The sequence below is a fragment of the Calidris pugnax genome, unplaced genomic scaffold, assembly GCF_001431845.1.
Source record: "Calidris pugnax isolate Ruff unplaced genomic scaffold, ASM143184v1 scaffold41, whole genome shotgun sequence".
NCBI lineage: Eukaryota > Metazoa > Chordata > Aves > Charadriiformes > Scolopacidae > Calidris > Calidris pugnax.
In genome coordinates, this window is record NW_015094509.1 from 8,985,036 (window position 1) to 9,009,025 (window position 23,990).

The window sequence follows — 23,990 nt, forward strand, 5'->3', positions numbered from 1 at the left end:
GACCTTACTTTATATACAACTCTTTTCACCTTTGTTCTGCTTGGCCTAGAGTCTTGTTCTGGCATATTGGGAGTATGGGACTACTTCTAATAATTAACAGGAGGCATCGGAACGGCAAGTTCGTTTGTTTCATGTGGACCAGACAGAGCCCACGCAAACACTGGGCTGGGATAGTACTGTTGGAGAGAGGGATGGAGTTGGGTGATCAGACACTGTGCTTGAATGCAAATTTTACTGGTAGTTTTAAGAGTGCTTCTGTAATATATTTCTCACCAGAGCATGTACATTTCTAATGCAAGGGCACAGGGTGGTCCTGTCAAGTCAAAAATAACGTGTCATCTTTGGGGCAAAATCATTCCTGATCATAGCAAATACTTGAAAACTGCTCATTGACACTCATTTTGACAAAAAAATAAGACTACTTCTGAATGAGCTTGCTGAAACCTACCTCACCTATGAACTCCCACTGTTCAGGAGTATGTTTTTAGGGTAATTTATTAGGGACTGATAAAAATACTACGAAGAGAAATGTTGTCACACTCAAGAGTGATTAGTAGCAGGTAGTACTAAGTGGTTTTACTTCACTCAATATTAGCGAAAGTTTAGTGAAAGCAAGATCACAAAAGAACTGCAGGAAGACTCGAAAGTCTAGAAATCATACCTTACAGTGAGAAATGGGAGACGTTACATCTCACTCCGTTTATGCAAAGCTGTGTTAAGTGATGACTCAACTGCAGCATACATATTAGGCTGGGAAATGATTTTTCTAATTACACCACCTTTCTCCCTTATTTTAAAAAATAGTCCATTTGCAATTCCGTCTGTCTGAGTCTAAACAAATTCAAAGTGGAATAAAGCAAACAGCTTCTTCCAATAAGGTTATTGAGCTACAGAAGCACTTCACAGACTTGGTGAATTCTCCATCAGTTTGCAAGTGTAAAAGAAGACTTGGGTGTCCTTCAAGAAGGAAAGGGTAATTCAAGCAGGAGGAATGGGCTTGATGCAGTAGCTACAAGGTGAAGTTCTTTGTCGTGTTTTATTCAGGAGGTGTGATTAGATGGTAATGGGTCTTGCTGGCCTTAAAACAATCTGTGGATCTGCCAGCAGATCTTACAAGAATTTTCCATAATGAAATGCCTCGTTCCCCATTTAAGCCTTAGCCATTTCAAACAGACTAGCCTTTTGAATATCAAAAGCTCTTGTCTTTGATTTGCACAGTGTTTAGATAATCCTAATTGCAATTAAGAAAAATAGAACTATTCTTAATTTGCCGATCCTAGCGAAAATTTGAACTGCAAAACCAAAAATATTTGCAAAATACATCATACGTTGCTGAACAGTTCGAATTTCTTATTTTATTTCTAGTTATTCTCTTCAGTATTTGTGATGCAGTTTATTTGACAAAGTTTTCTTGGTGGTCACAAGCTAAGAATTACAGCACAAGGGTTAAGTAGCTGATATTACATAGCACTTAAATTTATCTTTCAAAAAACTGAGGCAAGGCAGTTTTAAAATCATCTCATATCAATGGTATAATAAATTAGTTTGAAATACTGACATTCTGATTGCCTTAAAGAAGTAAAATTGTTTCAGTGCATTCAACACTGTACAAATACTAAATAAGCTCATTAATCTAGTAATGAAAACTTAAATTAAGGTGTTTCATATAAAATCGTTAATTCTAATGGTTCTTGCACTTTTTGTCTTTCTCTTAAAGATATTTTGTCACTGTTCCTCATTTAAGGTTGAATTTTTTCCTTACTTTTAGAGCTTACTCTTCACAAAACCACAGGAGGTACCCTGTTATTAAATAGGTTCCTTCTTTAAGCACACAAAATTCCTAAACATTTCAAAAATCACTCCTGCCACGCACCTTGTGAGTAGGAGAATATGCTCTGTCTCAGAAAAGAAACACTGAAAATATCTATCTGAACATCTCATTTGGATTTAGGGTGTGGTTGTTTTTATTCTGGCTGTGCCTCTGAGAGGCATATTAATTCTCCATTGTTTGCTTCCTAGGAAAGCTGAATTCTGTTTCTGTGGGTGGGAATATTCTTTTCATATGGAAGCATTTGCCATTTGTTGATCCTAAAAAACCAAGTGTCCTGCATTAACACACAGAGCTCAGTGTTAACATGTTAAGTACGCAGTTTGGAAGTACAAGTTAGTTAAACCTTATTCCTAGAGCTTTCCCTGACTTCAGTGAAGCTCATGCAAACAGTGAAGTAAGTAGGAAAAAATAAAGGGGTTAATTTGTTTTCTGTAAGGAAGCTGGAGGTGGAAAGTGTTTGCCAATAGAAAAGTGTGAAAGTTAAATGTGATTCTCTCCACTTTTTTTTTTTTAACCTTTTTGTAATCTGACTATGAAAAATAAGAGACATTCATACTGTGGAGATGTCGGGAGATTTCTCACCAAATGTGTAATGATCCAGAATGGCTGTTAGAAACAACATCAGAAATATCTGTAGATTTGTGGATTTTGTTCCTGGAAAACAAACTGGAAGTAAAAACTGAATAAAAAATAAACTGCCTGGTAGCATTCCAGGAAGACCGCATGTAAGCTGCTCTTGATGGGAGAGACACAGGTTAAACTGATTAAGTTCTGTCTTGCAGCTCCCCAAGTAGTTTCCTACATGAAGTCATATGATGAGTATTTCTAATAGGATTTTTCAGGGCTTGGTACATCCTCAGCAATTCAGATTTTCCGTTGGTGGTTTGGAATCAAGTTTAAAATTACAAGAAAACAAAGCTGATGTAATTGCTATTGGAATGATAACAAATAATGAGAACAAGCTGATCATCCAGCCAGGGTGATTACGTTAGCGTTGAGTCCACTCTGTCCACTTTGCTCACACCTTTCTTGTACTGCAGTCCCAAAAGAAGATGCAGTATTTAGAAAAATCACTTCCTTGGACGTGTTGGCTACCCTATTGCTGATGTAGCCCCATATGTTACCTTCGTTGCCACAGGGGTCTTCCTGATGCCACTTGTCCAAAAGGGTTTGGAGGTCCTGTTCTGCAGAGCTGCTACCCTGCTAGTGCACCTCCAGCATGCACTGTTGCAGTGGGTTGTCCTGTTCCAGTACAGGGCTTTGGTTTTGTTTATGCTGAATTTTCTGAGGTCCTAGTCAGGCCACTCCTGGATTTCGAGCTCTCTGAACAGCAGCTCAGCCTTCCTGTGCACGAAACTGCTCCTTCCAAATTTAATGCAGATGCAGCCTTTCTCTTTCATCTGGGTCATTGCTCAAGAGGCAACGGGTACTGGCGTGATATTGATCCCTGAGGGTCATGCCACTCATAACCAGCCACCAGTTAGACCTCAAACTGTTGATGGCTACCCTTTGAGCCCAGAGGTCTGGTCCAGTTATTTTTTCTGGGGACTGAGGTTAGTTTGTCTGGCTGATAGTTCTCTGGATCCTCCCGCTTTTTATTTTACAATGAGCATAACACTTTTCCGCATGACTTTTTGCAGCCACTGGGGACTTCTCCTGATTGCCACAACTTTTCCAAGATGATAGAAGGCAACCTCTCAGTGGCATTGACAAGCTCCCTCATGCAGCCCATCCGGTCCCATTCATTTTTAAATGCTCCATTTACTTAAACAATGCCTAAATTGATCTTCCTATACCATGAGTAGTACCTGTTTCCCCTTCTTCCCAACTCTGCTGCCCAGCAGAGACCTGAGAGTTAAAGTTTAAACCACAGCAATTACTTTCTTACCATTCTTTTGTTACTCATTATAGATAATCTAGTGAATAATACAGCACTTCCACAGCAATTTTTTTCCCAAGCAATCTAAAAGCTTTACATGGGAAGGAGGCTGTAAAAACATCTTGACTGACTGTGCAGGGCACATTGGAGGTTTGAACGAAGTATGTTTTTGATCCAGGATCAGAAAGCTTTTTAGCGGCAGACCTTTAGATATTACTCAGAAAACATATCCCTTCCTTAAGCAGCAGACACATCATGCTTGCATTTGCAGGTGACATTTTAGGTGTAAATGTCTGAGCCTTCTCAAGAAAGCTTTTGCTAGTAGACCTAGCTGAACAAATACAAAGCTCAGAAATCATTTGTAGAAACATCTTCCTCAAAGGAGCAAATTCAGAATTATTTCAGTGGCAATCTCTTCAGGACATCATTAACATTCATAAACTTCAGATTGGGAACCCTTCTAACTGTTTGTCTTCAAAACTGATTTTACAGATTTGGTCTACAGCGTTACTGAATTTCTGAAGAGCAGAATTTATTAAGCATCAATTTTTTTCACAGATATCTCTCTTTCCAGTGACATTATAAGTGTTTTCATTAAATAATTCCAGTCAATTCTGCCATGGAATAGACCACAGATAAACACTTCAGTGTGAAAGAAACTGAATATACATTTGCATTTTGTAGTGGAAAATCCTCAAGCAAGGAGGATGGGCTGTGTAGGAATGCAAGAGAGGAGGTATGGGATTACTGTTCTGACTCTTACATCAGCTGCCATCATCACCAAATAATTTATGCTTCCTTAGTTTCCCCAATGCTAGCAGTTACCTGAGGGATGCCAAGGAGCTACTTTTTGTCTGTAAGGTGCAATAAAGAGGAAGAGGTCTTCAATGCCTTCCTAATTAAGCTGGTCCATCTTCTGCTGGAGTCATCGGACCTTGCATTTATTTAGCACAAGAAGAGCTTTACCTGATCAAATGTTGTGGATGCATGTAAAGAAAATAGCAGCGTATGAGGAAAGAGCTTCCTACAAATGCATTTTAGGGACACGTAAACAAATCTGTTTGCAAGGACAAAGCATGCACCTCAACATGAGCACCAGTTTATTCAAGTTCTTCATCCGAAGAGCCAGAAAACCCAATTAAGAGTTATTATCCATCAGGGCCAGTCTGTCCTCGCTCTGGGCTGTTTGCAGTGCCCGTGACGGCGCTGTCTCAATCACCATGTAGGGTTTGGAAATCCACCAAAGAAAATGGGCACTTTTCCTGTTGCTTAGATTTTAAAACAGTTCAGTTCCATTAACTATATTAAACCCAAGCAATGACCTTCTGGGACAGCAGAATTTTTGTAGCTGTTGCTGCTGTTTTGAAAGAAAGCGGAAGAAATAGCTGAAAGCGGGGATTTTCAGACTCTGGTCTCCTGAGGGATTGTGGATTACTCCTGAAAATGTACAACTTCATCTGCGTCTAAGAAGAGAGCAAGTTTGTTGTTAGTGGGCTTAATCATCCGTCTGTTGCCGGTTGGGATCATCCGTGTGTTAGAAAATGTTTATGGATTTTAAAATTGGAAGCAGTTGAAAACCGATAATGTGGCATTCTGGAGGGGAAAGAAGTTGAGCAGCTTGGTTTCTCAAAAAGTAGGTTCTCAATCCGTACGAGCAGAGGCATGAGGGTTTAGAGTACTGGAATTTTACACTATCCCCAGTTCCCTCAGGAATGTGTAACATACAAACACCTTGCTGGCTGGAAGCTACTGGAAGCAACTTATAAATCAGAGATTCAAGACAAAAAAACTAAAATTTTCTGAGGACAGAGGTTATTGTGAAGAATCCTAAAGTGGTTTTACCTAAAGAAGGGATGTGTGGATTGCCTGCCTGCTTCCCCTCCTCACCAAACCCAAACCCACAGCAACAACAACCACCAAAGCACAGTGGAAGGTGCTGGGAGAAGGCTGAGAAACATCAGAGCTTGGTTGCCCACCTCTGAGCAGAAAGATAGCAAAGAAATGAAAACTGAACTTAGCACTGGTGAAGTCACAGAACTGATTTTCAAGGGACTTTATACTCCCTGAATGGGAATCTTGTAGATGTAGGACTTTTAGCGCTATTTTACACACACACACACACACACACGCACACATTGCAGTTCATTGTGAAATATTTAGGAGCAGGACATTTTTTCTGCTGTGAAGTTCTCATTCCTGGGCTGTTCACAAAATGCAACTTGGTTCCTCCAGAAGTCTGATGCCTAGTTTAATGCTGCATGCAAGGTCCACTTGGAACAGTGATCCTGAATTTCCCTCTGCCTCACAGGAAAAATTTGGCTGTAGTCATGGGTCAAGTCAAGCGCCAGAGAAGGAAGATCTGTAACCTGTTAAGGAGCTATTTCAGAAATGTGTACAAACAGATGAGATTTCAAAGACCCACAGAGCTGGCAAGAAGGTCTCTGGAGAGCCTCTAAACATCCTCTGTTCCAACATGGTCTTGCCAATGCCTGTGTCATTTCTTTCACGTTTGTTTATGAGGTTCTTGAAAACTTACTGTAACAGAAACATTATAGACCAACCGGTCTGTCCCTGTGCTGTTTTTAGCACTTAGGGAGGTTTTTCTAGTACCTAACCTAAGTCTTTTCTGCTGCAAATTGAGTGCATTAGTTCTCTTTTTTTTTCATTATGAACCCAGAGACATGGTTATTTCTTTCCTCTTGCAGAAGCCGAAGTTGATTTTTCCCTTTCTTGTTGTGGTAGTTTGTCCTTGCTCCTACTGATCAACATCCTGGGGTTTTTTTAAGTGTCTCCAGTTTGTGAAAATTGCTTAACAAGTTCTCATCTTGCCTTCAGTGTCTCTGCTGTAAGTCACTGGTTGGTGTCATCTCTTAGCATAGGAAGACTCTGTTCCATCATTTTGGTATATAATGAAAATATCAAATAGCCTGAGACCCCTGTGGTGCCCCAATTTATATATCCTTCATTTTTTACTCCCTAAATACACTGCCTATACAGTTTGGGCCAACCTTATAATATATATAATTTTCTGTGTCTCTTCTGGTGTCCTCAGTGATTAACACAAATTTGAGCTTTTGTACCTGTTTTATGGGATTAGAAAGTCAGTTTAAAGTGAGCCATCATGTATAGTGAGGACACAGACTGAGGTGCTGGATTATTCTGTATTCTGGTAGCATCTGGAGATGACAGTGCTTTTGTGACTGGCATGAAAAGCATTGATCCTAGGTGTATGTTTCAGGGTTTCTTCATAATTAGAATGCACTGCAGAAGCAGTTTCTGTAGGTAGATTAGCTCTTTAAGCTTTTAAGGAAGGAAAGATATTGAGAAATGTTGATTTGCATAAACAAGATCTATTTTGATTAAATTGTAATAGAAAATAAAAGAGTGGTGAATTCCAGTAAGATTAAACAGTTAAAATTTAGAACAATTAGAGAAACTATTCTTTAAGGTTTTTATTTCACACATGTATTAAGTCAAGAAAATGTGCATGATTGGAATATTTGGTTTTACTGTTTTATTTCACTTTGTGAGAAAAGTTTGAGGTACCTTCTATTTTCATTTGAGTTGGGAAAAGAGTTGTGTCATTTGCTGCAAAATGAAAAGCCCAGCTTTTCACAGCTCTGCCTTTAATTGTCTGCTTGTCTTAAGGGTTCCATGAAACCCCAGTTCTTTGCATTGTGTATTGCTGCAAAAAGATGAGTTACAAATTTTTACTTTATTCAAAGAAAAACAGCCTTATACTGTACAAGCCACTCTTGGGAAATTGATGCAGACATGAACCAGGCTAGTTTCAGATCTTATCAAATTGTCCAGTCATGTCTTCAGGTGGAAGCCACCACCAAAACTATCATCATCTCTGGAAAAAAATGAAAAGTACATGAGAGATATGTATGAACAGCACAGAAAAGGTGAATAGTTATCCTCTGTATTACAGATAGTGTCCTATTACATTATAGAGAATAACAATCTACATTTTAAATATACCTGGAGGATCAGAGCATCAACACTAACCAGAGAACAGACTTGAGACAAAAGGACATACTTCTCTGGACATCGCATAGCTGACTGAAAAGAGGAAATCAGCATCACAGGATGTTTTGGAGCGGTGTGGAGTCTTAAGGTTTTCAGCTTCCCAGGCTAGCTGCTCTCAAACGAAAGCCTTTTTTTGGTTGGTTTCCAGATTTCGGCCAGGAATAAGCAGGAAATACTAATGATACCGGTGGTCATTATTGATTCCCTGTGTGTTATTTCTGTTCTGTACTTTAAAAACTCTCACCAAATCTGCCGGCAGAGGAGATGTCGCAGCAGGTTTTGCTTCCGAATTAGAGGCACTGGAATAAGCTGGATGGGTTTGAACCAGAGGGCTACAAAGATGATTAAGGGACTGGGGCACCTCTTTTGTGAGAAAAGGCTGAGAGACCTGGGTCTGTTCAGACTGGAGAATAGAAGACTGAGAGGGGACCTCGTCCATGCTTATAAACATCTAAATGGCAGGTGTCAGGAGGATGGGACCACACTCTTTTCAGTGGTGCCCAGTGACAGGACAAGGGGCAACGGGTACAAACTGGACCACAAGAAATTCCATTTCAACATGAGGAAAAACTTGTTTACTTTGAGAGTGATGGAGCACTGGACCAGGCTGCCCAGAGAGGCTGTGGAGTCTCCTTCTCTGGAGATATTCAAAACAGCCTGGATGTGTTCCTGTCCAGCCTTCTCCAGGTGAACCTGCTTTGGCAGAGGGGTTGAACCAGATGATCTCCAGAGGTCCCTTCCAATCCCTACCATTCTGTGATTCCGTGAAATTGAAAAACAGAAGTTGTTAGTGTATTTTCATTTGTATTTCAGAGCAGAATTAAGGCCCTGTGTACGTGTGGCGCTTCTGAGTATCACCCAAAGAAGTCTTTAGAAAGATGCTGCTGAAGGTTGGTCAGCCATTGCTTTTTGTAGCCCTCAGGCTTTCACTGGTGGATGTTGCAGACTGACTTGGAAGCAGATGAAACAGATGGTCGCTAATGGCTGAAATCCCTAGAACTGGCAAAGCTTAGGTTAATTCTTGAGGTGTTCTTTTTCCTCCCGTGCTGGGGAGGTTCCTAAGCTGTTCCTAAGCACGGAAGTGTCACGGCCGGCCTTGAAAATTGCTATTAGCTCTCCAGCCAGCGTTACTGTGGAGCTGGTGGCTGCCCGTGGCGTGAAGGAGATGATGGGCTGTGAGAGGGCAGCTCTCACCCTCTCGCTGTGCCGGAGTGTGAGGAGCACAGCCTGGACGTGTCAGGGCTTTGACGCTCTGCCGCGGCAGCTTGTTTGCTTGACCTGAACGATTTTAACCCTTCTAACTTCTGGCCAGGCAACAGATTTCATTCTGCAGCTAAAACCAGTCAACAAGGTTTAGACGTCTGAATCTTGAAAACATCCCAAATTATACAGATCTTTGATTTTAAATCCCTAAAATGCCCTAAGTGGGAAGCACTGAGGAAAGTTAATTAGTCTGCCCGCCTCTCCCAAATTACTAATGGGTACTTGTCCACCAAAATGTGTTGGCTAGATTTTAGGGCAGATGTTAATGTGCAGTCACAATTAAAAGCACGTGCACTGGATGCTGCTGAAGCCCCCAGGTGCTCTGCTTTTATGTCTTTTTATTTCAGGACACTTGGGGGGAAGAAGGGATCATCACACCATTAAAAATGACATTTGCTTGCTTTCTTCTTTTCCACGCAGCTCCTCTCTTTTGCTCAGACAAGCAGCTGCCAGGAAATCTATTAATGACGTGGGGCAGTGTTTTTGACAACATTATCTCGGTGTCTGTAAGAGCTTTTTCACTTGGTACACTCAACCTAGAAAGAATTTAATTTCACTATCCCTTGGCCCAAGTAATGACTTCAGGTTTCTAATTAGAGAGCAAGCAGGGAGGGACTGTGCGTGGTCGTCAGGACCTGAGCTAAGAGAGTGTTAAGAAACACTCCTGTAATAATTTAACAGGCAGGAGAGCTCCTGCCAGCCGAGCCTGCTCTCCTGCCTCTGTGGAAACAGGCAGGATCACTGCTTTGCCTCCCCAAGCTGTGCCAATTGTTGCTTGGGCCCCTCTCTCAGCCCTCCTTACACCTTCCCTGGGCAAAAACACCAACCTCCCTCTTTTAGGTGTAGAGCATCCTTTCTGTGGCAAAAAAAAAATAGGGCAATATTGAATACATGTCCCCATCATGGATAGCATTATCCCGTGCCTTTTCTCTGGTCGTTCTCTTTTCCTTTTTTTTTATTTTCAGTACATTTTAAGTTCATTGAGATGGGAAAAAGTGCGATTGCTCCTTCACTGTTTCAAGAATAGGATATTTGGCTGCTCCGTTCGCTAAAATAGATGGCTGTAAAGGCACTCTGGGTGCCTCATCTAATTCCAGATAAGCCTTGGGCTCTTGATAGGCAGCATAAAACAGAATCTAATTATTGAAGTAATTATTATTGCCTCCTCTGCTACACTGTGTTTTTCTGAGCCCAGAGCCACCTTTGGAGTCACAGTTGCAGACCCTGCTGGCAGCAGTGAGACCTGATGGCTGGCTGTCAGCCTGGGAACAATTTGACTATACTTACCTGCAATGAGTTACTTATTTAGAATCTCACTTGTCTATTTTTTGACCCTGAAAAGAACATGTGACAGCAGAATTTCTTCCCTTCTTCAGTCAATGCATTCTGATTTCAATTGTTGCATTTCTGAAAAGCTGGTGCTGGTTTTTTTCACCTCTTCTGCAGAACCTGGTAGTAGCTTAGTTTGAGGTTGGGTTACCCAGGACTAATAAGACCTGCTGGTTTTTCTTCTATGTCAGTCCTTTTAGGAGTGTGAAATAGAAAGTATTCAGCTAATAATCGTTCAAGACTGTTTTGCAATGATGGATCTTAAAGAAAGAAAAGGCAACCTCTTTTTCTTCACTATCAAATGCCTGTTAGTTTTAAAGTGAAGATGTAAAAGTAAAGGAAGGATGTAATAGTAAAATAAGTATTGGCCAGAGTGGAAAAACTGTTCATTCAGATGTTATTTTTAGGTAAGACCTTTAATTCCAGCTTGACTGAGTAGTCATTGTAGTCCTTTTAATATAGCAGGATGCCATTCTATTTACCAAGTGCACATTCGGCTCCTGAAAGGTTTTAAGTTGTATGTGGGTTGTTATGTATATGTGTGTATGTGTGCGTATACATTTGCTGCGCAAAAAAAATCTTCAGTTCATGTGTTTGGAAGGAACCAATTGTCATATCTACCCTTTTCCAGTGAAACCTGAGTATTTTAAACTTTTTGATAGGCTTTAAGGTTGATCTATATTCTCAGACTTCTCTTAAAGATGAGCATAGAATAAGAAACATTTTAATTGATTTAAGAAGTGTTTATTAGTACAGTAATCAAAAGAAAGGCAGGTTGGCAAGAATAGAGATCTAAATCCATCTAATCTGGGTCTAATGCCCCAATAGCTGGTCAAATTGGAAAGTGCTGGTTATGAAAACTTGCATTTGGGGAGCCTCCCATGAAAGACAAGTGTAGCTACACAGAGATTAAGAATTTTTGAAGGAATGTATTAAATTCTAACTACTCTCTATTAAAATAATTATAATCATAGAGTAATAATCTTGTGCAGATTGCATCACTTGTTCTATGCTATTAACTGCTGTCATCACTGGCTCTTTTTCCCCTTTGATTAAGTAATAAGTGGTGTTTGCATATAACACCATAAACAGCTTTACAGTAGGGTGTTTGCACTTGACTTCTTTGACTACAACCAAATCAAAATGGCTTTGATTTATTTAGCTGTAAACACTGCTCTAAGTCTTAGCGTGGTCGCAATACACCAGAAGGATGGTAGGAGTGTTTAAACTAATAGAGGTTTGTTTACTCTGTGTTGTGTAGGGTCTGGTCACTGTTATCAAATTGTCTGCAGTTGTTGCCTCGTGTGTATAAACATTGTGCCATTTGGAGCAGCTCATGAAATTTTTGTAAAAGCTGCCCCGAGCAACACCCCTGTATAATTTAAAATGGGGCCTTGGACATTTTTATTCCCATATGGTGAAAAATATATATTGATTCTTGATTTGTGCAATAATGTGATTGTGATGGAGATAGATAGTCAGATGGCATCTGGAAGTGGATTTTCAAAGCTATGCTTGCAGCTTGGCATTCAGGGCAGCTGGACACGCTGGTGCCTTGTTCTGCTTCTGTGAAGTTTTGCCTAACCAGTTTTTGTTCTTTTTTTTTTTTTTTTTAAGTGTGGCTTTCACCCATAGAGATTTAATTTGAATGAAAAAAAAAACCAACCAAAAAAACCGAAAAAACCCAAACCTCAAATTAATAAGAAAACAGCATGTTCTGTGCATGGCAACACAGAGAATGCAGTAAGCCTGTCTTTAAGGGAAATGCTGTTTCCACTAACTGGTGTGACTGAGGCTCTGTCACCGAAAGCAAGCAGGTTAACCTTTCAACTTAAAATTAATTGTCAGCTTCCCTTAGTGTTCTTTCCGAGCTTGTATGGCTTCTGTTTTGTTCTGAATATATTTGCATTTTGACAAGTCACTCACTGTGTTTGCAGAGTAGCAAAATAGCTATCACAGCAACTCAAATTTACAGGTTGGAAGAATCGTGTTAGTTAGGGACACTGCTTTATTTACTCTGTCATCCCCTCGGATGAGTTCTGCTGTGTGGATTAGCCAGAGCCCACGTGCAGTTAGGGATACACCGCAGAGTCAGAGCAGGGGTAAGGAATTTCTGTCCTTCTCAACCTCCCTTTAATTTCTCCTTTTCTTTTCCAAATGGGCCCCATGTAATTTCATGAAACATAAAATTCCGAGATTGCAGACAACAGTGTTGTGGCAGGTGGCTTCAACGTACCTTAATTCTTCTTTTTTTTGTTAAAGTATGTTGTTTCTGTGCAGCTTTGCTGACAAAAATATGCACTTTATTGCCTAAGAACACTGAATAATTAGAATTGTTTATTTTCCTTCCTACCGCTTTGTATTCACAGCCCATGGGACAGTGTGATCTGTAGACCAGAATGGGCAGGATTACTACAGCCTTGTTTCAGAAATGGCTCAAAACTCCCAGATCTGAGCAGCCCTGAACTTTGTGATAAGATCAGATCTGAACTTTGTTTCAAATACCCTACTGTTTTTCTATTAATAATGAACTAGCTAAATATATACTGATTTGTAGATCAAATTAAAGTGGTATTTCATCACCAATATCTGGAGCATCTAACATTTATTAGGAAATAACATATATCGCTTTAAAACTCAAGTATGCATTAATCAGAGTAACAACAGATATTTTAAAGGATTTTTTAGTATCGTAGTCATAGTATTTTTCCAGCTTTGTCTAATGGTCCTGCATCTAAAATACAACGTGTCCTTGAAGAGTTTCATAATCTCAATGGGGTAGGACAGTGAAGAAACTGCTAAAACCATTGCTCATCCTGTTGGTGTGGTTGTATGATGGCACAGTTGCTGTTTATGTGATATAAAATACAACAGGCTTGTAGTTTGCTTAAAATGTGTTTCACTTACAGCAGGGTGACCATTTGTTTTTTCATAACTAGTGAAGCACCAGGATGGTGCATTTGGTTAGGAAAAATGGTTTCCATGGGTCGCAGTCTTATAAAGTACTTCACTTGACCCTCGTGTGTGACATATAAAGCTTAATGGTATTAAAATAAATCATATGCTCAAACCTTAACTGCTTTGCTGAGCTGAGCCATAAACAAACAGATGAAAAAGAATTCTAAATTAGAGAAATTGTCAATTTTGCAATAACTTTCATCCCTCTTACATGATGTTTAAAAGAGTAAGCAAAATGTAAAGGATTTATAAATCCAATGACCAATTTTAAAACTATCAACTTTGGTAAGTATTCTCTTAATAATATATGTAGCCATATGTTAAATAGTCTCTATATGATACATGTAGCCATATACATCATTTTAAAGAAAGCGCAAATGAAATAAACGATAATAAAATATACAGCATTTCTACATACACATACAGACATCTAATGCAGGTATATAGTCCTTCTAAATTAAAATGCCCTAAGTAAGGAATCCCCTAAATAGGGATCTGTGAATCACTGGACCAGGGTGGTCACAAAACCAAGAGAAGGGCTGCAAAGACAGAAAATACAAAAGTAGTGCAAGAGTCCGTGTAGCTTTTGAAGAAAGAAGTCCTGCCTCACCAATCTTTCAGAGGAGGGCTTTTTCAGAGGAGTTTATAACCGGTTTTGTAGTTGGATCTGGTCAGCAAAGTACAGCCGAATCTTCAAAAGCTCCTGGATCAAAGACCTTTAGAGAAATAAGCTACAGTGAGATAAGAGGTATTTTCCTCTTGCAGAGAAATACCTGATTAAAGGCAGGCAGAAATAAATTGTCAGTCTTCATAATGGAGAAAAGCTTTATTAGGCTGCTTAGCCACCTTTTTTTGGAGGCTTTGGATGTTCATCAAATTCAGTGTTAGCTGCAAAGGGAGTGAATAGCAAGTTGGCAAAGTTTACTGATGACTGCTACAAATATTTCATATCAAAAGTGATGCTAACTGTGAAAATGTGACAGTAATCTCGTACTAGAAAATGCCTAAGTAATAACAACAGCCAATGACATTTCATTGTCAGTAAATGCAGAGTAATGCAGTCTATGTGCTACGCGTACACGATAACAGGATCCAGATGAGTTGTTTTCAAGAAGAAAGATCTGGGAATCGCTGTGGATAATTGTCTGAAATTGTCACCAGGGATGGTAAAAAACACATACAGTGTTTTGTGCTGCCAGGGAAGGAGGAGAGAAGGAACAGAGAGCATCCTCAGGTAAGGTGGTGTGGTACAGCACAGGCACATTGTGAGTCCCTTCACACGCTGGGCTTTGTGGGCAGTTTGGGCTTCTTGTCTCAGGAATGGTGAAAGAGCATTAGAAAAAGGAGAAGAAGAGTCACCAGGAGCCTGTATCCTCACAGATACTAAATGGTTTCCATGCGAGGAGGGGTCTTCAGCAGCTGAGACAGAGTGTGATAAAAATGTATTAAACCATCAACAGTATGGAGAATGTGAACAAAGAATGGCAGGGTGCTACTTCTGCAGCTCACGTAGTGTGCCCACCTGAAATGCTCAGGCACACGGTGCATTTTCTCAGGGAGGTGTGGTGGGCAGAGGTGTAAATAGGTTAAAAAATGGGATTAGTGAGCCTGTGATGGACCTCTCTATCAGAAGTAGCCAGCCTGCAAGTGTGGGGTCACGTTTGGGCAGTGCCTGGCTGTTCAATACCCAGCTAGAAAGACTCAGCCTTTTATTTATAAGTTTTTTTTAAAAAAAAAAAACCTTGCTGATTAAAGACAGAGGGTGAATGAGTGGAGGAAGAGCTTCCACTGCCTTTTACTGTTGAAGCTTCATCTGTTTGTTGGGATGTTTTTTTTCCGGTTAAGGGCTGTTTAGGATATTATTTTAGAGTCTAGTCAACCTGTGCTCTGTGGACTAGAACAACTTCCTTCCCTGAGACCTCATTTCACAGGATTTTATGCGAGTTTAGATTGAATCCCCAGCTGTCACTGCTCCTCTGCTGCAATGAGTGAAAGGTTAATGCGTTGCAAAAGTAACTGTGATAATCCCGAGCTGTAATTTAGTCTGTTTAATGTATCCAGAGGATTAATACTCAAATGCATTAAGCAAAACAAGAAATAATGCACACTTCATATTGTCTCCCTCACACTCTAGTCTCATTTAATTAGCCACTGAAACAACCGACTGAAAGCTTTCCCTCTGCCTTGTTGTTTGAATCATGAATTTTAAAGACTTTTGAGAGAATGACTCAGGAGGTGAAACAGCAGGGCTTCTGATGTTATTTATAAGCTCTGTACTGGAAACTATTTCAGTGTCTGCAGCCATGAAACTCAAGCAACTTAGCCTGTAATTTCATCATTTGAGACTAAATGACAGGAGAACTAATGCTGTCAGCGCCCCACTAAACAGCATTAGCATTCTCCATTGCTTCTGCTTACTTGAGAAATGGATAATGAAATAATTGGCATTAAAGCCAACTGCAGGTTATCCCACAAAAGAAGAGGTTAATATGTGCACCAAAATACACGCGATTCGTATCTGCAATAATTGGGTTTTCATTACAGTCGTGGCTCTGAGGGCTGCAATTAAGCGGGGGCAGCTCACAAAACATCTGTGTGACACCTCGTGCAAGCAGGCGGGTGCTCCACGGGGCTTGCACCACCAAGGATGCTGTGGCATGGGGAGAGTCCTTCCAGCCACCCCATCCCAAACAGAACTACCACTGCAGCAGGCTTACTGCCCGACCACCTAATGTTTGTGACTCTGCTGGGTTTTAAAAAGACCCAGAACGAAAATGAAAAAATAGAATTAAATTATATTCCCATTCATCTCTTTTATCTGTTTCTTTTCCTTTGTTGGCTCTTCGACACATACCCTTTGAAAGAAAAATCACGCGTCTCCCCACCTCTGCCCTGTAGTTTTGGCCTTTGAAATTTGGGCAGCAATGAGAAGAGAGAGGCTATTGATTCTGTTGCTATGTGGACGGACACGTGTACCCCCACACCCCCATTTCATCGGAGCACAAAGCTGAGTTAGCACTCTGGTGTGAGGAGGGGAATGCTTGTCTTCAGTATTTTATGCTTTCTTGGTACATAGCAGTTTTTAACTGCACAGAAGGTTGTGAGGCCTCTTTTTCCCCTCATTTCAAGTGTAAAGTCACTTAGTGTAAAGGAAAAGGACATACATATTTCATCAGGTCTTGCTTTATTTCCAAGGCATTGTAGTTTCTCGGTACATTCCTGAATAGTGTCGTTAGCATTAAAAAGTCCAATATTGGAAGAAACTTGATAATGAAGTTAAGGAATATTTCTTATTTTTCATGGAAAAAGCAGGAAACAAAAGCAAACTTTAATAGATGGGGGAAAAAAAAAGAGAAAAGGAATCTATCTTTTGTAGCCAGAAAAATCACTGCAAAAATAAAAATAAGTTTTCAGGTGAGGTGTTTTTGTTGACATCTTACTACAAGCAGTATCTTTGATAATATGCAGATTTTTCTTGACAGGAAGATGAAGCTCGAACACATAGGTGCTTGGAAAATGCAAGAGATACACAGAGAAGTTATCTTGCAAAGCCTTTATTTTAGCTTCATAAGCTTCTGAAATCATTGAGCAAAATATTCCTTGTTAAGACATTTCCATCTTTGCTGTTAGGAGGTAGCACAGCTTGCTCAACAGGGCACTGGCCTAGGCTCAGATGTCTGGCATCTATTCCTTTCTCAGCTACTGTGAGAAAATGAATGTTCCATTTCATCTCTGCGTGCCTCTCTCCTCCTGCAGTCCCCCTTGTCTGTTTAGAGTGCATGTTCTTCTGAGCTGGAGTCTTTTTTATTTGGAGTGATATATATATATATATATATATCTATACTGTGTAAAATCGTGGAGTGACAATTCTGTCAGCTCCCCTAGGGACTATTGTAAAATGAAGCCTAAAAAAGTTATACATTATTGTAATTTATTAGCATGCTATTTTCACTATATATGGCAATGTACAAGTAGAGGTCAGTATCCCAAAGATCTAACTGTGGTATTGAAGACCCAGCACACCCAAGAGAGGTTACACAAACAGTGGGGAATTTCCCGTTGTAGTTGAAAGTTTCATGGAATAGTTGTGTTGCAAAGTTTACTTGAAAGCAGACAACTGGAAAGTCATTGATAGGGCTGTACAGGAAACTTATACTGACTTCAGGATTCATATTTGGCTTGCTTTGGCAATTAAATGATATGTAGGAAATAGAAAAGAAAGAAAATGTAGGGAGAAATGTCATGCAAAATGTTTTACACTGAAAAAATACTCAGGAGTTACGATATGCTTTCCCTCTTGAAGACGCTTGTCTTATGGAAACAGCCTTTGTGATCATTCTGATAATCTGTAACTAATTTTCTGTTCATCGTTGGTACAAATGACAATCATTTTATTGCTTAAATATCTGGCATTAGAGTTTAAACTAATGATGACTTTATCACAGCAGTGCATATGGAAGCGGTAGTGCCTGACAGTGATTGACAAGAAGCAGTGGTCATCATTCATTTTGTGGTTAATTCATCCTCTTACCTCAATGGTAGCGTCACATGTTCTTAAGTCTGTAAGAAAGAAATGCAGCAGATAGTTTACTAATGTGTGAAGAATTGGTGTTTAAGGTGGACATGTTGCAAGGCAGGTAAATATTCTGGTCATCAGCTAATTAATATTCACATTGTGCATTTCATGCTGAGATCAGAAGCTAGAAGGGATGGGCTGTTTCTCAGAAGTCCTCAACGTGAGTGTGTGTGCATTTTCATCAAGATACTCTTACGCAGCTGGTTACTGAAAATACATTGTCAGTATCAATTACCAAGCAGCTGCTTTTACCTGCCTTATGCAGTGCATCTAATCACGTATAAAATAGCTGGATACGCAGAGACTCACGAAAGGAGTTCAAGACAAGAATGAGCTTGACGTGAAGAATTGTTTATGGTGTGTCAATTGTAAGAGGTGTCTGAATGAGCCAAGGAAATGACAACATGGGATAGAGAGTCCCACGGAAGGGTGGAGATAGGCAGGCACCTCTTAAGATCATCTTGTCCAACCTCCTGCTCAAGTAGGGTCAGTTGCAACAGGTTCCCCAGGACCATGCACAGTCAGGTTTTGAGTATCTCCATGGATGGAGACTCCACAACCTGTCTGCCTGCTGTGCTGAGGGGACCCCTGTGATTAATGATTTTGTCAGCTCAGATGACACCAGTACCACCCCAAGCTCCCCAGTGCAATCTGATTTTTCAAGGCACTTGGTTGCAAAAGAGACACTGAAAGCCTGAGGGACTTGGGTCTTTTCAGTCTGGAGATGAGTGGGGGAGAATCTTATAAATACTTATAAATACTTAGAGGGTGGGTGTCAGGAGGATGGGGCCAGACTCTTTTCAGTGGTGCCCAGTGACAGGACAACAGGTAATTGCCACAAACTTGAACATAGGAAGTTCCATCTAAACATGAGGAGGAACTTCTTGACTTTGAGGGTGGCAGAGCCCTGGAAGAGGCTGCCCAGGGAGGTGGTAGAGTCTCCTTCTCTGGAGACATTTCAAAACCCACCTGGACACATTCCTTGCAACCTGGTCTGGGTAGATCTGCTTTGGCAGGGGGTTGGACTAGATGATCTCCAGAGGTCCCTTCCAACCCCATATAGTTCTGTGATTCTGTGGTTGTGCATATATTGGTAAAAGTATTACATTTATGGAGTAAGTTGATCTGTTTGGCAGGTGCTGCCCTGCTCTATAACCTGAGGACAAAATCGGTTTCATCTGCAGCCTGCTCAGCGTGCAGACTCACTAATAGGTCAGGTATAAGGAAACAATCTCGGAAGGAGTCAAAAGCAGAAAAACAAAAGAAAATAAAACCCCACAACCTCCACAACAAAGAACCCAGAAAGCCCAGCCTGAGAAGTCAGAGGCATCACAGAGTGTTTGCCTCTGACCCTGCTTAGGCACCTGTTTCCCACAAATGGCACATAAGGTGGTGCCTCGCTGCAACAAGGAGACCCTGCTTTACGCTCCCAAAACACACACCTCCTGCTGCAGAATAGAGGACTGTTTGGGCACAGCAGCTGCTCCAGGCATGAGATATATCTCCTCTGGCCCCTCGGTCAGACCCGTGCCAAGGGGTTCCACCAGGCACCTTTGTAATGGAATGATGAATTATCTTTTTATTATCTTGTTGAAGCTGTAAATGATTAATTCTTTTCGGTTTTCAATTTCCCGTATTTTTGATGTATTCAAATAGTAAGTACAGCATTTTTGGCAGCAGTTTTTAACATCCCCTGTTTCCATGCCACGACATCTACTACAGCCAGCTAGAAGCAGTTTCTCACTGAATGCCTTATCAGCCAGCAGTGTTCCTCATGTGATTTGCATGACTGTAAATGCGAACAGACTGAAAAAGGACAATTAAAGAGGGGTGTTTGGCAAACGTCCCTTTTTTCTTTATGGTTATTCTTGCTCTGCAAACACAGGAAAGCAGCAAAGCACGTAAAACGTGACAGTGGAGCACCCAGCCCCACCAATTGTTTTTCTGTTTGAGTGTTGGTTCCACCTAGAAATCAGAATTAAATGCATACCTATGTAACACCTCCCATCTGAGGATTTTTAAGTACTTAATTAGACCTCTCAGACTCTTTTAAGGCTGTATACTACCCCCTTTTTAGGTGGCTAGCATGGAGACTAGAGTGAATAATTTGTAGCAGGTCTACCAGATGTGGCTACTCATCTGTTTTACTTGACTGCTAGCTTATGTAGCTGGCAAAAATAAAGCTCCATTTGTTACTGGCGGTTGTTCCCGAGGGAAATGTTACATAAAAATAACAACAAACACCTCCACCCTTAGATCAATTTTATGTGAAAGAACAAAATTTGAGCAAATGGAGTTTTAAAACTTGTGTCTAGGTGAATTTTACCAGTTTCTTTCAAGCTTCTGGAAGTGGCATGTTTTGCTTCCAGGCAACTGTTGTTTGAGAAGGGTTAATAATACAATGACTATCTAGGGTCCAGTGTGGGCAGCCAGCTGGTGGACTTTGAAACCTCACTGTTTGATGTGTTATGTAGGGTTCTTCTCTCCCTGCCCCTGCCTTCTGTAGGATGGCTGCTTGTGCTCACAGCGTTAACTTTTTCTGCTAGCTTTTTAGAAAAGGGGCTATAGGGTCCCACAGGCTTTATTTAGGTAACCCAACATGACTACAGTTTGCAGAGCCCCACAGAACTTCCCTCTGCATGGTCATCTGCAGGGGTTGATCTTAGTCTTGGACACATTTGCTGACAAAAGGGCACTATTCAGTGTCTTGCCTCAGCCAGGTGACCTCTGGACACCAGAAGTATCTCCAGCCAGCTAACATCAACATGGAGGGGTCTCAAGTTTGGAGCAGGAGACATGAAAATTGCTTGCAATCATATCTGTGCCCCAGGTTGTTCCATGTCTAGAGGCTTGTGTGGGGCCCTCAGCTGTAAACTGCTCTTGTGCTCAAAGCCAAGAATATGGATTTTTCACTTTTGTTTCTAATTACGTAGGATAAAACTGCTTTCTTAGGGTCTTTTCCATAGTCTCACAAGATGTTTTCAGGTCACTGACTTTATGCTAGCCCAAGACATGAAAGAGACTGCCAGTTTAGGGACCCTTCAACATTCTCTCTACTCACACTGATGTTTCTTGCGCAGTAATCACTTGATGCCAAAGTCAGATCATTTTCTGATTTTTAAAATCAATTTAGAGAAACAAATCTATTTCAGCATTGCATGGAGTTGAACATTACAAAGCGAAGGGTGCTTATCCTTGTTCCATTCACAGAGATAAAACACTCCTCTGTAAATCCATAGTTACTGCCATTAGTGAAATGTCTACAACAAACTCCAGGCAACCAGTTTTTGTCTTGAGTCTTATAAAAGTGTTGAAAAATTGTAATGGGTTTGCCTCAGTGCCTTAACTTGTAATATGTCTGGAGTGCAAAAGTCCATCAGCTGAAGAATTCATTATAGCTCAAAGCTTTTATGGTTGTATATATTGAAAAGAATTCAGAATTAACTTTTAAAAGTGAATATGAGTTGACATAAATTCAATGCTAAAAGTATTGGAACATAATTCAGCACCTGTAACGGACCCAGTGACTTCTGTGGGATTGCATTGCCTCAAGTCAGTAACAAACAAGTCTTTTAAGAGCAAGAAGTGCCTCTTAGAATAAAATCAGTCACAGTAGTGTATAACCATATGCTACAGCATTTGGTCTTTCTGCATGCCATCTCTCCTATGAAGGGATCTTCATCTTGTATGGAATTATAAAATGCATTACCTTTCTTTTTCTTTTCTCTAAAATAACAGTGAATCAAGCAGTCCAAGCCAGTTCCCATTACAGCAACAGAAACGTGCCTGTTAACCACAGTGAGAGCTGGACTCTGTCCTGAATGGCTGTATGAGTGATCAAAAGATACGTATTATAGGAATGTACAGTTATGCTGTGAGAAATTTTGCTTTCCTTCTCTTCAAAGGCTTCAGGCATCTCGGGGAAACCAAGAAAAATTGTAACAGTAAGTCTTATGAGCACACATGAGTTTATCAAAGCCCTCATCATCTGATGCTGATTTCCACTGCGTGTAAATAAATATATGAATATTTTATTTGCTTCATCTTTATAATCAAACAATCCTGGGTTTTTTTTCTGTCACGGTAGGAGTAGCCTCAGTCAGTGTTTCTGCCTGGGTCCTATAGCTGTTACTCATGAACTCACATCAGCGCTTGTTCTCTGGGTTGGGTGACCAAGAGAGGAAGGGGTCCTGTTGTGTGGGGTGGGAGCTGTGCACCTCCTAGCCCCGATCCACAAGGGAATCAGCGCAAAGGAATTACAAGCAGTGAATCACTGTGGTGGGGGAAAAGATCACGTTTACTTGTTTTCAAACTTTGGGGTGGAGTTCTGTTAGGATGAGAGGGTTGCTGAGATTAAACCAAAGCAGATGGAGGCTGATAAAGCCAGAGAAGAGGCAGAGATAATGAACTGTGAGAGAGGAAATTGCAAGTCAGAGAGGGTTGGTGGGGACTGGATCAGGGGGAGAATGGCCAGAGTGAAAATACCCCATTTGTGTCTCCACTGCAGTGCCCAGTGGGGCAGCAGCTTTTCCTGCTCCTCTTGGCTCTGTTCCGCCTCGAGTAACACCTCACCAGCGTTATTTGTGCTCCTTGAGCCCACCTGGTTTGGGCAAGAGTAGTCCTTTCCCTTCCCATGTGCCCCCAGAGGGAGACAGTTGTTCCTGAATGAGAAAAACTGTGGCTTCACCCAACTTGCTTCTGCCCAGGCTGACGAGGACTCCTGACTGCAAAGGTAATGTAGTCCTGGGCTATCCCAGGTTATCTGGAAAACTGCTCTGTAACACCATATTCCTGTGATGAATAGATGCTCAAAAGTAGAAGCAAATTCCAAAGCTTTCCCCAACACAAGTAACAGCAAGGACAGGATCCGTAACTCAGTTGTAACTCATCATGGGAGCGGTGGGATGAACGGAGGAAGCACCGCTGCATGTGGGGTTACTGGAGGGATTTTCCTGCTTGGACTCGGGTAGTCTTAGAGGAAAATGGATGTATACTGTTGCTGAGGAAACAAGTCTCCCAGAGGAAGGTCGGCTTCTCCCCTCTGTGAGTTTTTGCCGCCTCGCGCTCACTCAAGTCAATTAACCTAAAACCTACAAACTGCACACACCACGGCTCTGTGCAGTTATTATATGGAACTTTATACAGTTGCATGTGGATTTAATCATAAACAGCCCAGGAATGGATTCAAGTTTATATTCCTCTTTAAATATTTGTATTCCTGTAATGGAATGTTGCCCGTTTTTCTCTGTAGGTGCCAGCTTGCGTGATGACCTCAGTAAATACTTCTGGTTTCATCATTCTCAAGGGGACACGATGACAGTTCAGGATCCAAACCAGATGAATCTCTGTGCTGCTGTCTGGACTGTTGTCTCCTATGTAATTGCTGACATGGAGGAGATGTTGCCAAGGTAATAAAACAGCAAGAAAGACGATTTCTGTTCTTCAGTAAAGATTCTGAGTCCACTAATGCATGTGGTCTACAGCTGTGGGAAAGTCTGTTTTTCACCCCGATTTTGTGCATTATTATGTCTGTTTTCATCAAAGCACACGCTCTTTTACACATTCCTGTTTCTTTTTGCTGTTTTGATATCTTCCATTTGTGATTTTCACTTAAAATTCCTTCTTTTAAGTACTTTTTAAATTTCTGATGAAGCTCTGATACCTCTCTGACTATGATATAATAACCATTTCTATGCAAAGTGATCCTGTGCAGAAGGAAAATATACCAAATAAATTTGTGGCATCAGAATAATTAATGTATTGAGTTAGAGTACACTTTTATGGGTTTATTTTCTGTCTATCACTGTATGCATTAGGATGATGTACTATTAATAAAATAATCATTTTTTTTACTCTTCTAAAATAATGCTGCAGTGTCTATATGGCTTTCAGGTTATTGGACAAATTAATCTTGGCTGGGTTAATGGTAATATATGGTAAAATGGTCAGATAATGGTCAAAATGCTAAAATAATATGGCTTTTAATAGTTCCTTCAGCTCCCACTGTTAAATCTTACTAAAGCCTTCATGTGAGGCTCAGATAAACCAGGACACCGAGGGTAGGAAGCCAACCACAGGAGTCCCAGGGCTCCTGTGTTTCTTCAGGCACCTCCCCATGGAAA

The 23,990-nt window shown here is 40.7% G+C and overlaps 1 protein-coding gene across 7 annotated transcripts in view; it reads left to right on the forward strand.

Annotated features, from left to right (window-relative positions):
* The window catches only part of CPQ (carboxypeptidase Q), a 154,632-nt gene extending 130,901 nt beyond the window's left edge, over positions 1-23,731 (forward strand). For 5 of the 7 annotated variants that reach the window (XM_014965147.1, XM_014965146.1, XM_014965150.1 and 2 more), the window contains one exon: positions 23,120-23,280. In XM_014965147.1, the coding sequence (XP_014820633.1) occupies positions 23,120-23,280 (161 nt within the window). The other 2 variants (XM_014965145.1, XM_014965151.1) reach the window with 2 other exon arrangements.
* The last annotated feature ends 259 nt before the right edge of the window (positions 23,732-23,990 follow it).